This window comes from Capra hircus, chromosome 8, assembly GCF_001704415.2.
Source record: "Capra hircus breed San Clemente chromosome 8, ASM170441v1, whole genome shotgun sequence".
NCBI classification, from domain to species: Eukaryota; Metazoa; Chordata; class Mammalia; order Artiodactyla; family Bovidae; genus Capra; species Capra hircus.
Window position 1 is genome coordinate 8,750,305 of NC_030815.1, and position 16,938 is coordinate 8,767,242.

Sequence of the window (16,938 nt, forward strand, 5' to 3'; positions counted from 1 at the left end):
GACTTTTCAGTTCATAAGACTCATAATATCAGATCATCACACTGGCAAAGCAGTGCTTGTAAGGTTGTTAAGTTGAAGTCTGGAAACTGCTCCATTATTGGATATTACAATGATATTTGCCAGCATGAGATATTCGCTTGTGTCTGCATTCAAATAAAATTCCTGACCACCATTGTTTACAGCCCAAATATATTAATATCTCCATACAATAAATTCCAAAGGAAACAAATATTTAAATAACCCAAACATTGTGAACCCATTGCATCCTGCATTTTACCTTTATTTTTTTTATCACCCTCAGACATTTAAAGGGGGAAAAAAAAAGGCTGATAACGTCAAAAGATGAGAAAGGCTAAATTCAGGGAAATAAAGGAACCATAAATCAGGAAAACTTTGGAGCTGCTAGAAAGACACTTTAATTTTGTAGACAAAAGACTGCATTAAGGAGGAATAATGCAATAATCAAAGGTGAACGAATCTCTATTGTCTGGCGTCTTTCTCTGTGGGAATTTTCCCACCCCTGACAGCTGTAAAGGAGGGAGGGGCGCAGATGGGGGGCTGTGCCTTTATTCTCTCACCCTCTTTTCCCCAGCCCCTCCCCTTCTCCGTCAATAAATGTCTGCAATCATATTCTTGAGCTCCTGTGTGATTTCAAGGTTCATCTCTTCCGTGCAGCTCAAACACTAATTATCCCAGCTGTAATTAGTAAGATAATTAAATACTGGCTCACTCATCTACCTTGGGTCGGGTCATGATTCTCCCAGAAGACCTTGAGCAGTTCCTCAAAGCTGATGCGTTCTGGCTGGTACACCACCCGGACTACTTCTGCGTGGCCAGTTTTTCCTTGAAAGAGACAGAACATACAACCCCAATTTACTGACAACATCGATTTATGACCAGTTATTTGTTTCCCAAAAACCACCAGACAAAGGCTGAAATTCTTCCCTCTGAAGGCAACTGTACTTGAATACTTTCATTCTGAGTCTCTGTCGCTGGCTCTTTTCCCATAAAAGCATGAGGTTGTCCTGGAGCAAGTTTTCTGAGGAGGATCTTTCTCTTCATTGTGCTCTATATTTTTTTTTTTTTAATTTCATGAGAAAATAAACTTGGGTTTTCCTTTTTCTAATCTCACTCTTATGAAACCTTATGGATCCAACCTGACATGGTGCTAGAGATTTGAAACTCTGCAAAGGGAAATGAGCCAGGTTCTTTTTATCATCTCCCCCTCGCTGTACATAGCAAGCTTAGCTGCACTACAGAGGGAGATGGTGCCAGAAAAATGAACCTGTGAAAAGATAGGCTTGTACCTCATTCACATTAGATACATTTGTTAACAGAGAGACATATTTGTGTGCTGTTAACAATGAGAAGAGGGTCAGGTTCCTATACCCCGCAGGCCAGTAAGTGGTTCCCAGCCTAATTCATCTCTGCAGTAAAAAACGACTGTAGCAAATGTCTCTCTGCGGCACCTGTTAGCACATTCCCTTCTCAAAGGTGGTCCCCAAGGTTCTGCGGGTCAGCGAAGAATGTATTTGCATTGCCACTTGTACCTGTGGAAATCCTATCCTCTCTTATTTCAGTGTTATAACATAGTAAATAATAGCGTGCTAAGTTGCTTCAGTCGTATCCAACTCTTTGTGACCCCATGGAGTGTAGCCCTCCAGGCTCCTCTGTCCATAGGATTCTCCAGGCAAGAACACTGGAGTGGGTTGCCATGTCCTCCTCCAGGGGATATTCCTGACTCAGAAATCGAACCGGCGTCTCTTATGTCTCCTGCATTGGCAGAGGGGTTCTTCACCACTAGCACCGCCTGGGAAGCCCAATAAATAATAGACTCCACCACAAATTTGTTTTCCATCTCTTTCTGGTCACATATTGAAGTGGGTTGCCATTTCCTACTCCAGGAGATACTCTATCTCCTGCACTGGCAAGTGGATTCTTTACTACTTGCACCCGCTGGGAAGTCCTAGTAAGGACTTTAGCCTGGTCCAAAATGAAATTAAAAGATGCTTACTCCTTGGAAGGAAAGTTATGACCAACCTAGACAGCATATTAAAAAGTAGAGACATTACTTTGTCAACAAAGATCTGTCTAGTCAAGGCTGTGGTTTTTCCAGCAGTCATGTATGGATGTGAGAGCTGGACTATAAAGAAAGCCAAGTGCAGAAGAATTGATGCTTTTGAACTGTGGTGTTGGAGAAGACTCTTGAGAGCCCCTTGGACTGCAAGGAGATCCAATCAGTCCACCCTAAAGGAGATCAGTCCTGGGTGTTCATTGGAAGGACTGATGTTGAAGCTGAAACTCCAATACTTTGGCCACCTGATGTGAAGAGCTGACTCACTGGAAAAGACACTGATGCTGGGAAAGATTGAGGGCAGGAGGAGAAGAGGACGACAGAGGATGAGATGGTTAGATGCCATCACCGACTCAATGGACATGAGTTTGGGTAAACTCCAGGAGTTGATGATGGACAGGGAGGCCTGGCGTGCTGTGGTTCATGGGGTCTCAAACAGTCAGGCATGACTGAGCAACTGAACTGAACTGAAAACAGGTAGCTGGTCTTTGCCTTGACTCTGGTAAGTAATCTAGGTCATACCTGATAGGAATGTCTTTATTTACAGAGGGGCCGCCACACCGGTGCTCTTAGGGTGGAGATTGGCCACACTTAGTTTTAGGGTAGGGTTACGGTAGGGGCTGTTATGTCAGAAAGGCCAACCATGTGACTGGAGGGGGCTTTGGGTAACATGGTATCAGTTGACCTAGAACCTGAGTTCAACCATGCAGGCAATCGATCAATCATACCTGTGTACTGAAGCCCCAGTAAAAACTTTGGACACTAAAGTTTGAGACACCACCAGGTTCCTGGGTGGCGATGCTCTGCACAGTGTCACACACAGAGGCCGAGAAGGAGATGACACAGGGGCTCTGCCCTGAGCCCTTCCAGACTCTGCCCTGTGTGACTTTTCCTTTAGCTGACTTTGATCTGTATCCTTTTCCTGTAACCAACTGTAACTGTGGGGATAACAGCTTTTGAGTTCTGTGAGTCCTTCTAAGAAATTATCAAACCTCACGGTGGTTTCGGGAACCCTCTGCATCTTGGTTTGCAAAGTTTTTTCGTCTATGTTGGTATTTTCACTTGAATTCTTACAATCCTCCAATGCAGGGAAGGTAGAAACCCCCACTTTACAAGTTAAGGTGCCTCAGTGATAAAGAACCCGCCTGCCAATGCAGGAGACACAGGAAATGTGGGTTTGATTCCTGGGTCAGGAAGATCTTCTAGAGAAGGAAACGGCAACCCACTGCAGTATTCTTGCTGGAGAATCCCACGGACAGAGGAACCTGGTAGGCTACAGCCCATGGGGTCTCAAAGAGTCAGAAACAACTTAGCAACCAAACAATAACAACAGCACATACAAGTCAGATTTGCCCAATGCCATACACCTAGTAAGTTTCTGGACCATAACCTGAAAAACCACCTCCTGACTCCTTGTCCAGGATTCTATTCAATGCATTAAGGCACTGAGAGCAAAGTGAACATGAATCCAGTAAAGGAGAGAGATTTATTCCTCATCCTTAGTCTTCCTTACCAGTAAAATATATTCTGATTGTACAAACAATGATTTGTAAATAAAATGAAGCTCAGAACATGTGCAGAAATATAAAAAAGAAAATAAAAATCATTCATACTCCTACCAGATAAGTACTTTCAGTATTTTTATGCATTTCTTTCTAGATATGCACGAGACACATACACACACAAAACGAACACGTATGCACACCGTGACACACAACTTATTTTACTATAATCACTGCATCATGCCTTTTCCACTTAGAAGCACATTGTGAGTGTTTTCCCCACCACTGAAATTTTTAGTAAATATCATGTATACATACATAATAAATACTTAACACTCCAAAGATGACTGTGTTATTACTTATTCAATTATTCTCTGTCATTGGGCATTTGTACTGAATCTTCTTTTTATCTATGAATGTAAATATTTTTTCTCCATTTCTGAGGCTGCCTCTAGCCTCAGTTATATAAGTGAATTTTCTAAATCAGTGTTTATAAACATTTTAAAGTTTCTTGCTAGTCATTAAAGTTGAGCCAGTTTTCTCTCCCCTTTGGCAGCATATCTGAGGGTCAGTCTCAATTACCATCACAGTGTTTTTAATCCCTACCAATTCATAGATGGAAGATATTAATAAGCCTGTCATTTTATTTTTAATGAATTTAATTATTAGTGAGGTAAAATGTCAGGCTTATTAATAATTTTAATCATTTATTTTCTCTAATTTTGTTATGCCTTCTTTATGTTGGGTTATTAATATTTTATTCTTAATTGGTCCGTCTACATAATTTTAAATCAGATACTATAGTCATGTAAATTAACATCTAAACAGATGTTATGCTGATAGACAAGATAAGTATGACAGGGGGATTATGGGAAGAAGATTCATTACGTATAATAGCCATGTTATTGTAAAACCATTTTAAATCTACTTTAAAAATCTTACTATTTTGTGTTTTGAAATGTTTGAATGATGATTCAACTACATAACTAGTAAAACTGAATATTAAAAATGACATGTTACAAACGTGACAAAATACTTAGATAAGAAAAACATTCAAACCTATAACTAATAAGAACCTACTGCCTAGCACAGGGAACTCTGCTCAACGCTCCGTAGTGACCTAAATGAGAAGGAAACCCAGAAAGAGGGGAGATACGTAACCTTAAGGGGCTTTCCGGGTGGCTCAGGTGGTAAAGAATCTGCCTGCAAAATGCAGCAGGCTCTGGGTTCTCTCCCTGGGTTGAGAAGATCCCCTGGCGAAGGGAATGGCTACCCACTCCAGTACTCTTGCCTGGAGAATTCCAGGGACAGAGGAGCCTGGCAGGCTACAGCCCATGGGGTCGCAAAGAGTCGGACACGACTGAGCGACTAACACAAACACGTGTACACATACAGCTCTACAGAGCAGAGATGAACACAACATCGTGAAACAACTATAATCCAATAAAATTTTAAATAAATAAAAATGACTTTAAAAAAAGGAGAGCACTGAAACCACACTAGAAATACAGGTGAAAGATGTAAACGGGTAATACACGTTGAGAAAAATAGACGTAGATCGAGACGCGAAACGTTCCCAACAGTTTCAGTGATCAGATAAAAGCCAATGAATGCGTCTTAAACATTAGAATACCATCTCCTACTCAGGTCACTTTGTAAAACTGCTTAAGATCACGCCTTGTGCTGATGAGGACACTGTGAGGTATCCTTGGGAGGTGGCAGCAAAGAGGACAGGACCCTTCTGAAACCCCATGGGCATATGAAGCAAGCGCCTCGGAGATGAATTCACCTCGATTAACAGTGACCCAGGACATCAACCTCAAAGATACAAACCCAGAGAAAAGAAAAGGCATACACAAACACAGAAACTCGTTCCGTCATTACTATTAATACAGTGGTGAAGTACCATAAGAAATCCAGAAGTCAAGCAAAAAGAAGCCAACCGTGGCACGGCCACATGAGGCAATATCACGGAATCATGCATTACAACTCTGAATCCTAGTAAAGGCTGCTACTATTTACTGAACACTGATCATACGGGAGGCACCTTACCTACTGGATGTTGTTCAATGCTCATACTTTTTTCCCCCCAGTTTTTCTCTATTGAGATAAAAAAAAAAAAACCACACACACACACTTTCCAAAATTTACTATCTTGACTATTTTTAAGTGTACAATTCAGTGACACTCAGTCCAGTTCAGTTCAGTTCAGTCGCTCAGTCATGTCCGACTCTTTGCGACCCCATGAATCGCAGCACGCCAGGCCTCCCTGTCCATCACCAACTCCCGGAGTTCACTCAGACTCACGTCCATCGAGTCCGTGATGCCATCCAGCCATCTCATCCTCTGTTGTCCCCTTCTCCTCCTGCCCCCAATCCCTCCCAGCATCAGAGTCTTTTCCAATGAGTCAACTCTTCGCATGAGGTGGCCAAAGTACTGAGAAATCCCAGGGCTGATCTCCTTCAGAATGAAGTAGAGTCATATCATTGAGCTACCATCACCATCATTTATCTCCAGAATTTTTTTAATCCTGCAAAACTGAAACTTTATATCCATTAAACACTAACTTCCCAATTTCCTCTTGTCCCAGTCCCAGGTGACTGCCATTCTACTTCTGTCTCAGTGAATTTGACTCCTCTAAACCCCATGTCAGTGGAATCATATTTTATTTTCCCTCTCGTGATTGGCCTATTTCACTCAGCAGAATGTCCTCAAGATTCATCCAGGCTGAAGCCTGTGTCAGAATGTCCTTTTTAAAGGTTGAATAAGATGTCATCGCACAGACATGCCACATTTGTTTATCCATCTATCTGTCAATGGACGTTTGGGCTGCTTCCACTTTTAGGCTTTCGTGAATAGTGCTGCTATGAATACAGGTGTACAGATGTTGCTCCCAACAATTTCACAACAGGGATGTCATCCCCATTTTACAGATGAGGAAACCAAGGCCTCACCACAAGTTTTCTCACATAACATCCTGCAGGCAGTAAACGGCAGGATCCAGTGAGGAGTCAACCACGTTCCAACTGAAGGTAGAAAGTGGCTTATTCTATGACTCCAAGCCGGCTCCTGAATGTCACCAGAAGTCATCAATGACAGCAAATGTTACACAGGAAGTGGCCCACAGCTCTGGGGATAACTGACATCCAGGTGGTCAAGACTATTTTTCAGGATAGGGTCTTCTCTCGTGGTTGCAATACAGGGTCAGGAAAGATTTCCCCTCACCAGCAAACACTTTCAGACATAATCTGAGCACTGACACTGTTTGTAGAGAGGTTTAAAGAGCCTTGGTTTTTTAAAAGAAGCTACTGCTATTAAAATTCAGGATCTATCTGCATTGACAAACAGTGTGGAGAAGCCCTTGTCAAACTCACCTTTAAGTTTCTTTATTTTATTTCTCCAAAGTACAAGAGCCTGTATAAAAATACACAGTGCAAATGATCAAAAGGATTAAGGGGGCCAGCAACCACTTACAGCAATGCCCGTGCCTCCAAGAACTCACCGATGTGTTAGGCTAATTTGATTCCCAAGACCAATCTGTAAATAGTTTCTGGTGCTTCCAAAGATGAAAGGCTATATCTTTAAAATACTTTGAGTCATTTCTTCACATAACATCGTGTAAACAGCATGACAGATGTGATGTGCAAATGTGCTTGTTAACAATTCACAGTAGTATTATAGGTGCTTTAATGTTGTCGTTCAAAGTACCTTGAGAGGAAAAATGCAGAGGACAAATGTCTTTTCTGAGCATGTCCCCTTGTTGCTTTACCTCGTGATGTCAAAGGGAGGTGAAGGAATACCAAGGGGTAGGCTATGGACAGTTATTCCTTACAAGACAAAAAACATCACAGAAGACACACATGGGGGTGCTTCAGGAGCAGAAAAATCACACACCTGGAGTCAGCCAGAGCTTTGTGAAAGCCAAGTCACACACAGAACCAGGTGTGTTTAAAGAGAATCCCAAGATAAATCAGCCAGTTCTGAAAGTCTTCTGCGACTGCTTTCCATCCCACAGGGAAAACACTATCTTCAGCTCTTCTAGGTCTGCCCCATGAACTGTCACTACTGGCGGCTGGTGAGGAGAAGAGAAAGCAGAGAGGTGGCCTCCCTAGAAGATGAGACAGGAAAAGAGGCGGGTAGCTGGTGGGACGCAGAGGAGGCAGGGGGTGGTTGCAAGGGGGCAGCGTCGTGCTCAGGTGACAGGCACACTGCTATCTGGCCGCGGTGTGCCCCGGGAGGGAGGAGAAAGGGGGCTCAAATCCCAGCTCCCCACCATACCCACTATCGAAGGCCCTTTATCTACTTCGCCACTCACTGCCTCGGTTTCTCATCTGCAAAATGGGGAGTCAGAATAGCACCTGGCACACAGCAGTCTAAGTCTCTACGTCTTATTAGAAGCTGACAAATCAAAGCCACAAGCAATAACTTAAACCACAGTTTTCACAAGCAGTTCAACACTCTCTGGACTGTGATCCTGGGTCTCTTAGTATTTTAGATGAGAATAAATATAATCTCTGTGACAGAAGAGTCATAAAGACCGAATGAGGTCACATGTGGGGAAGTTCTGGGGAAGAGGCCAGCTCTCTATGCACAGACAGGAGGCTTCTAATGCCATTACCTTCATAAGGATTAAACTGCAGAAGAAAACATGTATCTCTGCAGGTGGATAATTCTGATTTTATTTATCCATTCAACCGACATAAACATCGGTCAAGTGTCTACAACCACTGACCCAGGTGTTGAGACGCAGTCCCAGCTGGCACATTCTGGCCCGGATGGGGATGGAGGTCTGGCGTTTTTCTACACTATGAAGAACCCAGGTGCTCACTCTTTTGATCGTGTATAGGGTGGTGGAGGAAGACTGACTTTCAAGTGTGATTCCCCACTTTAGAATCAGGAAGAAAATGACAGTGAAAGACTGGTCAGTTTGGGTAAGAAGAAACCTCTCGAAGCAGGGCTCTAGGAGCATAGGCTGAGTCTGTGATCTCATCTTCCTGGAGGAGCTGTGTCCTACCATACTGCCAATGGTGGCACTGGAGAAGACTCTTGAGAGGCCCTTGGACCACAAGGAGATCAAACCAGTCCCTCCTAGAGGAAATCAACCCTCAATATTCATCGGAAGGACTGATGCTGAAGCTCCAATACTTTGGCCACTTGATACAAAGAGCCGACTCACTGGAAAAGACTGATGCTGGGAAAGATTGAAGGCAGGAGGGCAAGGGGATGACAGAGGATGAGACGGTTGGATGGCATCACTAACTCAATGGACATGGGTTTGAGCAAACTTTGGGAGATGATGAAGAACAGGGAAGCCTGGTGTGCTACAGTCCACGGGGCTGCAAAGAGTCAGACAGACTTGGCAACTGAACAACAGGACACAGCCGTGCTATGGTTGTGACAATTTCCTTCCTCTAAGAACCTCTGTCCATCACAGCTGGTGCAGGCAGGAGACAGCACAGAGCTGCCTGAACTGAGGTGAGCAGAAGCCCCCTGGACCCTGCGCTGGGAGCGTGGGAGGCCCCTCTCTCTGGCCTGAGCCATGTGCCTGCAGGTTGGCGGGCAGCAGTGATGAGTTGTCACACAGTTAGCACTGGGCTTGCCTCCAGGCCACTGACCAGAATGTGGCCAGGGCACAGGGCACCCCCTCCCTGCTGCCTCCCCCACGGCTGTCCTCTGCCCTCCCGAGCCCCACCTGGTCACCAGGTCTCTTTCTCCATAGCTGGAGGTATGCTAACTCCATTTCCGCATGCCGCGCTCCCGACCCAGGCACTCCACACCCCACCTCCACCCCCAGATCCTGCTGCCCCCACATGAAGCCCACAGCGCACTCCAGTTATCTACAATCCAAGTCCTCTCCTGTTCTCAAGGTCCTCTCAGGCGCTGCTTCCTCCACAAAGCCCTCCCTGAGTACGAGACCTTGAGAAGAGGCATGATGCCCAGAAGAAAGCTTAGTAGGTAGGATGAGTTTGAGCAAGCTCTGGGAAATGGTGAAGGGCAGGGGAGCCTGGCCTGCTGCAGTCCTTGGGGCTGCAAAGAGTCAGGCAAGACTTAGTGGCTGAATAACACAACACTACCTGGAGAAAGTGATCAGATACCATGAATGCAAGTGAATACCTTGCTGTTGGGTCAACACAGTGCTTCATTTACTCATTAATTAATACATATTTCCTGAATACTAACTAAGTTCCAGTACTATACCAAGTGCTAGGGACTTAATGGTGGCAAATGTTAATTCAGTGAAAACTAAAGACTCTTGCAGTACTGGTACTGCTTATTGTCTGAGTCCAGGGAAAGAACTGCTATTTGGAGGAAAAAGACCCGATCTGTTTTATTTATCCTACAGGCAAGATGGAGGGGAGAAGTGAGCTACAGTTATTTCTTCATTAAATAATAACGGTTCTTCAATTCCCGTCATCTTTCCCAGCCAACAAGACCAATCCAAACCGTCAAACCAAATCAAAGAGCACAGAAAAAGATCCAGGTGGTTGAGGGGGAAAGGGGAGCAGTGGATGACTAATGCCTCCCTTTACCACACAAGATTCAAACCACTACTTTCCTCTTGCTAATTAACTACAAAAGAGGTAAGATGTCAGCTCAGTTTCATCTCTAGCTCCTGCAGATACAAAATGTGATTTCCAACAATGTACTCATTATATAAAAAAATCCCTAATACATCAAAATTGGATGCCCTGTGGAGTTCATTACAGGACTTGAGGAGTGTCTCTACTGTCATTTTATCTTGGCTTTTTTTTTTCCTTTTGTCTCATCAGTCACTTAAAGTGTCCAAAGAGAAATATAAGCTTTAAAAAGCATCCTATTGATTGAAAAGTAGAAAAAAAAAATACCGTTAGAGCAATTGTAATTTTTTCCTGGCCCACCATGGGGAGACATGGTGGGAGGTGTGTAATCCTTCAGAGATCATTCTCTCAGAGCAATGCTATAAACACAGTTGAGTACTTTATCAGGAAAATTTCTCAGGAAGACAATAAGCTATAACCATTAGTTTTTCATGCTACCTGAGGTTTCTTAATGCTACAAAGCTAACTAGGAGGTAATGAGTCTAAGAGTGAGCGGCTCACTAGTTTCCGTATCCAACCTGCTGATCATAGGAACTTCCCTGGTGGCTCAGGTGGTAAAGAATGTGCTTGCAATACAGGAGACCATGGTTCGATCCCTGGATTGGGAAGAGCCCCTGGAGAAGGGAATGACTACCCATTCTAGTATTCTTGCCTGGAGAATTCCATGGACAGAGGATCCTGGTGGGCCACAGTCCTTGGGATCACAAACACTACTGAGTGGCAAACACTTTTGCTGATTGTAGAGACTGGCCTTCACTCTTTGAACTGTTGTGTTTTTGTTTTTTTTTTTCCCCCCCAGAACAGGAAGCTTATGGAAGGACCTATGTGATTGAGTTTTTCAATGTCTATTTCCTAGACTGGCACCAACTCCCACCCACCCAGGAGACAGGTAGGCATTATGAGATGTCAGCAAAGCTAAACTGCCAAGTGGAGATCACAGTACCCTTGCATCCAAGAGAAAACACAGTGCTATTCAATGGCTTGATTAATACTAAAAATGGTATTGCATGCTGAGAAACTATGATTCCTTGAAGCTGCCAAATTCCACCCAAAAGTCCAAAGTGAGGTCTGCTTGTATCTTGTTATTAGTGGGCTACTCAGAAGAGTGGTTCACAACCCTATACCTTAGAATCACATAGAACTTTTGGAAAAATACTCTCACACCCCACACTCCACATTCCACCCATGCTGGAATTCTGATACAGGAGGTCTGGGGTCAGGCCTGGGCATATGTATGTACCCTCACGTAGCCTGACAGGTACTTTTGATGGAAAGCTGGGAAAGGGAACCATGAAATCGGGCATTTGATATATGTGGCTACAACAAGGGAGAGGAAACCAGACAGATGATTTTAACAAAGTCTCAGAATTGTAACGTACACAAAAGGTCACCTAGCCTAATGCAATATTGTGTTTTACCCCATTGCAACATCCAAATGACCATTTCAAGTGATAGGGTATATGCAGTTTCACAAAGTAATCCATCCCATTGTTGGAATATCCTGTCGTTATTGAGTCAGACCTCCCTCCCTCTACTCACAGGTCCAGGCTGTGCCTTTTGGGGTCTACTCATTCCGCCACAACGATTGTTGAGAAGGCTTAAGGTTTAGGGTATTGCAGAGTAGTGAACTGGGCACTGACTCTGAAATCAGAAGACCTGAATTTGAAGGCATCGCCTGCCAGAGAAGCTGGTTAATCTCTTCTAGTTACAAGTTTCTCATCGTAAAATGGGGGAAATAACACCTGTCCCATCAAGCTGGGAGTGTGGCTGAAAGCACTAAATAACAGACATAAAAGGGGGAAGCACTCTGGGAACTGACTGTAGTAATCAAATCTATGGTATCATTACTAGTCTTTTCGTATCCATATACCACGGTAATAGGAAAGAACAAATGTGATACCATATTAGCTCTGTTTCTTTCATTTTAATCTCTGCATTCTATTGCTTTTGCTGCAAGCTAAGATTGTTGCCTATAGCCTGAAATACACAGCCCCTCCTCAAGGCTCTGACCTTTAAAGGTGTAACACATTTCCGTTCATATAGAGACAAAAAGTTGCAGATAATGTCTTCTTGGAAGTTTGCAGGAACACTGCAACCTGACCTATATGGTCAGCTACAAGAAAAAGGATTCCAACAACCAAGAAGTTTGTTTGCAACAACTAGTCATGTCTCCCACCACCTTGCCTCTAAAAATGCTTTGCTGAAACCCTTTGAGGAGTTCAGGGTTTGGGAGGCATGAGCTACCCATTCTCCTTGCATGGCTTTGCAGTAAATCTTTTTCTGCTCCAAACATTGATGTTTCAGTTTTTTGGCCTTACTATGTGTCAGGCATGTTGACTCATTGGAAAAGACTCTGACGCTGGGAGGGATTGGGGGCAGGAGGAGAAGGGGATGACAGAGGATGAGATGGCTGGATGGCATCACCGACTCGACGGACATGAGTTTGGGTAAACTCTGGGAGTTGGTGATGGACAGGGAGGCCTGGAGTGCTGCAATTCATAGGGTCACAAAGAGTCAGACACGACTCAGTGACTGAACTGAACTGAACCGAATGTGTCAGGCACACAAACTCACGTTGGGTAGCACTACTAAGAATGAGATGTGTCAAAATAGAACTTCACTATGCAAAGCCGGAAGCTTTCAGACATTCAGGATCTGAGTTAATACAAACAGAACAACATGGACTGCTCTCCGAGAAAAGGTAGGCTTCTTTGGATAAACTGCCTAGGGCAGATTTAAATCAGAGTGAAAAGACAGCTAGCTGCTGCTGCTGCTGCAAAGTTGCATCAGTCGTGTCCGACTCTGTGAGACCCCATAGACAGCAGCCCACCAGGCTCCCCCGTCCCTGGGATTCTCCAGGCAAGAATAGTGGAATGGGTTGCCATTTCCTTCTCCAATGCATGAAAGTGAAAAGTGAAAGTGAAGTCACTTAGCCGTATCCGACCCTCAGCGACCCCATGGACTGTAGCCCACCAGGCTCCTCTGTCCACGGGATTCTCCAGGCAAGAGTACTGCAGTGGGGTGCCATTGCCTTCTCCAAAAGACAGATAGAGAACCCCTGAAATCATGATAACAGAAGGAGTCATTAAAATCAAGTCAGGTATTTTTTTCACATTCTAAAACTGCTCTCACTCATAATAGCATGGATGAGAAAAGGCACCCCTATTTGAAGCTCAACGTTGCTAGCTCCCACCATATATGCAGAATTTCCAGAAGAGGTACTTTAAATCATCCAAAGATAATAACTGCCTATTCATTTTGCATACAAACCACATTATAGTTGCTTTTTTCCCTCAGAGAGAAGTACATGAGACATAATACTTTGACATTTACATTGAAACTGATTGTACGGAAACCTGCCTGAAAGTACTGCTTCCCCTCAGCCCTTGCTCTCCTGCTTTTTTCTCACCAAGCACTAGATCTGTACCGCGCAACGTTCTCCTTAAGAACGAACAAACACAAAAACACTTTCAATAAACTGTCAGTCATGCTCAACGATTTTCCCTTCCGTTGCTTTAAATATTGTCTCGTGTCTCTCTTCATTTGGTATCACTATTAGAAAGTGTCATAATTGGTCACTAGAAGGTTTCAGAAATGCTGTTGTTGTTGTTTAGTTGCTAAGTTGTGTCTGACTCTTTGCAACCTCATGAACTGTAGCCTGCCAGGCTCCTCTGTCCATGGGATATTCCAGGCAAGAATACTGAAGTGTGCTGTTCTTTTCTACTCCAGAGGATCTTCCTGCTCCAGGGATCAAACCCACATCTCCTGTATCTCCTGCACTTCAGGCAGACTCTTAACCACTGAGCCACCAGGTTGTTTTTTTTTTTTTTTTCCTTGCCTTCACTTACTTGTCTCACACCCTACCCCCGCCTCAGGCGGCCGCTACCGTTCTATTCTCTGTATCTATGAGCTTATTTTGTTTTTTGTTTTTTTTTGGTGGCTTTAAGATTCCACATATAAGTGAGATCATAGGGCATTTGTCTTTCTGACTTATTTCACTTAGCATAATGCCCTCAAGGTCTATCCGATGTAGAAGTGTTGCAAATAGCAAGACCTGATTCTTTTTAATAACAGAATAATATTCTACTGTATATTATACCACCTTTTCTTTATCCATTCATCCATCGATGGACACTTAGGTTGTTCCTATTGAAAATAATGCTGCAACGAATATGAGGGTCCACGTTTCTTTCTGAACTCGTATTTTCATTTTCTTCAGATAAACAGCCAGGAGTGGAATTGCTTAACCATATGGTAGGGCTACCTTTAATTTTTTGAGGAAACGTCATGCTGTTTTTCATAGTAGCTGCACAATTTACATCTCCACCAACAGCCTCATTTCCACTTCTGGCTGGGGCTTGAAATAGGACCACCAGAGATGGAATTCATTCAACAAGTATTTATGGAGAAGTTAGTATGGGCTCTGGGCACTCTTTGGGGTGCAGCTAAAACAATAATGAATAACACGGTTCCTGGCCTAGAGGAGTACATAGTCCAGGAGGGCAGAGGAACTTGTAAATGGGAGTGCACAGGATGATGCAACTACTGCTAGGATCAGGCTGTGCTCAGGTCTACAGGAGAACACGGGAGGAGCCCCAAAGCCAGCCTCGAAGACCCAGGGAGGACGCCAGTACTCTTAACACTAAGCTCTAACACAGCCTCCCAGGACCTTGAGGCCTCTCATTCTCGGCAACTTCACGTGTCAGATATCCTGGTGATACAAAACAAACATGGGGAGCATTTATCTAGACTACCTTTGCCTCAAGTTATTTTAACCTATTATGGGAAACAAGGCCTTGGGGAAAAAAAGTTATGAATCCTGTACACTAATACCAAGCACATCACATTAAAAGGGTGTATGTCCCACAGGGATTCCTACAGTAACTAACACCAGAGTCCCAATCGGGGACTTGAGGGAGCTTGTTCCACATTAACCCAAACTCTGCCCTAGACTTTTTATAGTTTCCGGTGAATGGTTCCTCAGAAAGTGCGGGAGACGATGGCAACAGTTTTATAGATCATGAAACACTAGGAAGTCTTCACAGTCACTCCATGTTTCATTCCATCCATTTCACAAATGAGAAAACTGAGACTCTGTGAGGTCAAATTATGTGCTGAATTAAGGTCACTCAGCAGGTGGCAGAGCATAGCAGGTTTGAGTCCAGGCTCCGTGACCTCACGCTCTCTCCCATAAACACGGGGCTAATAGTAACCCCTACATGACGGCTGCCAATAGCTACCTATACATTCAGATTCAGCTGGAATCTGACTGGTGCTGGGAATCTTTTAGTCTTGATTAGCAGGTCTTTGGTGACAGCCAGTAATTAACTTAGGAGCCCAGAAACAGGCCTCAAGGAGAAAAACAAACGGTTTCAGCAGTGAGGCACTGAGACACCGTGCCAATGGCACGATAGTGCAGGCAGACTGTCTGATTGGACTGGATCACATAACTTCTCTGAGTTGCAGCTTCCTTGCCTTAAAAATGGCTCAGCTGGTAAATTTCACCTATATTTTACCGTAATTAAAGAGAAAAAGAAAAAGTAGATTGGGGAGGAAAGCATTAAAATCCAGGTAAATGCTGTGCTCAGATGGCTCCCACTTCTCCTTAAGTTCTCATTTGATTTGAAAGAAGGCAACATTAGAAATCACTAATAATAATAATAATAATGGTGGACACTTAGAGCTTACTCGGTATGAGGCACGGTTCACATACATTAACTTATCTAAGCCCATAAAGGAGGTACTATTAATATACCCATTTTAAAGATGAGGACAATGAGGCACAGAGCACTTAAAGGGCACAACCAAGATCACATCAGTAATGGGCAGAGTCACAATACAGAGTAGAGTCTAGCCCCAGTCTCGCGTGCACTCTTCCCCACCCCCACTGTCCTAGGAAAAGGAGACAAGCAGGCAGTTCTGGGAGAGGACCCACGACTGAAGGGAAGACAGGGACCCCAGATCTAAAGGCACAAGATACATTTAGCCAAGAAAAAAATTTAAGGTTTCTGTAAACCTTTTTGGAAAAAAAAAATGATTCACCTTCTCTTTAACCAATTTTCCTAAATAACTAATCATCATCCAAGAAAAGCAGTGGATAAGACACTTCTACTATATTAATCCTAGCTGGAACCTAGAGTCCTATTGCAACCTGGGAAACATGCTGTCCGCCCACTCTGGTAACCCACATGAAGGGTCGGCATCAGCAGTCCAAGCACCGCAGGATCCTAGAAATCCTGACAAACACGGAGCGGGGCTCTCAAGTCAGCAGATGCTGATGTGCGTCTTTATATTCCTGAATGTAAGATGCCCTGGGTGTCACTGGACCCTAAGAGAATGCCTGGATGCATCTCACACGGTACATGATTGGAACAGAAACTCCCGTAAAAAGCCTCTACCGAGCAAAGAGGAAGCAGAGTGTGTGTGCGTGCGTGCATGTGAGCATAAGCGTTTGTGCAGTACATAAGGTGAACAAACACACACACCAGCTGTCTGCATCTGCCATTTGAACTGACTGAGCTTTCAAGGAAGTCCTCTGGGCTAGCTTTAAGGAAGTTCCTGGGACTAAGAAGGGAACTTTCCCTCATTCTGTCTACAAAAGGAGCACACCAGTTCTACGTGTTTTCTAAGGGTCAGCTCTGACCTCAGTTTTGCATTTTGGGGGTTGGGTGGGGTGGGATGTTAATCAAATTATATCGAAGTCTTCTCCTCAACAAACTATGGAGAGGAGGTGAGAGAGATGGCAGCAAGGTGCTTTTGTATATTTTTTTAATGGAGAAGTCTG

General features: G+C 43.9%; 1 protein-coding gene across 4 annotated transcripts in view; it reads right to left on the minus strand.

Annotated features, from left to right (window-relative positions):
* The window catches only part of MSRA (methionine sulfoxide reductase A), a 379,843-nt gene that overhangs the window by 134,051 nt on the left and 228,854 nt on the right, over window positions 1-16,938 (minus strand). For all 4 annotated transcript variants that reach the window (XM_018051850.1, XM_005683538.3, XM_018051851.1 and 1 more), the window contains one exon: window positions 739-843. In XM_018051850.1, coding sequence (XP_017907339.1) covers window positions 739-843 — 105 coding nt within the window. The remainder of the gene's footprint in view (window positions 1-738; window positions 844-16,938) is intronic.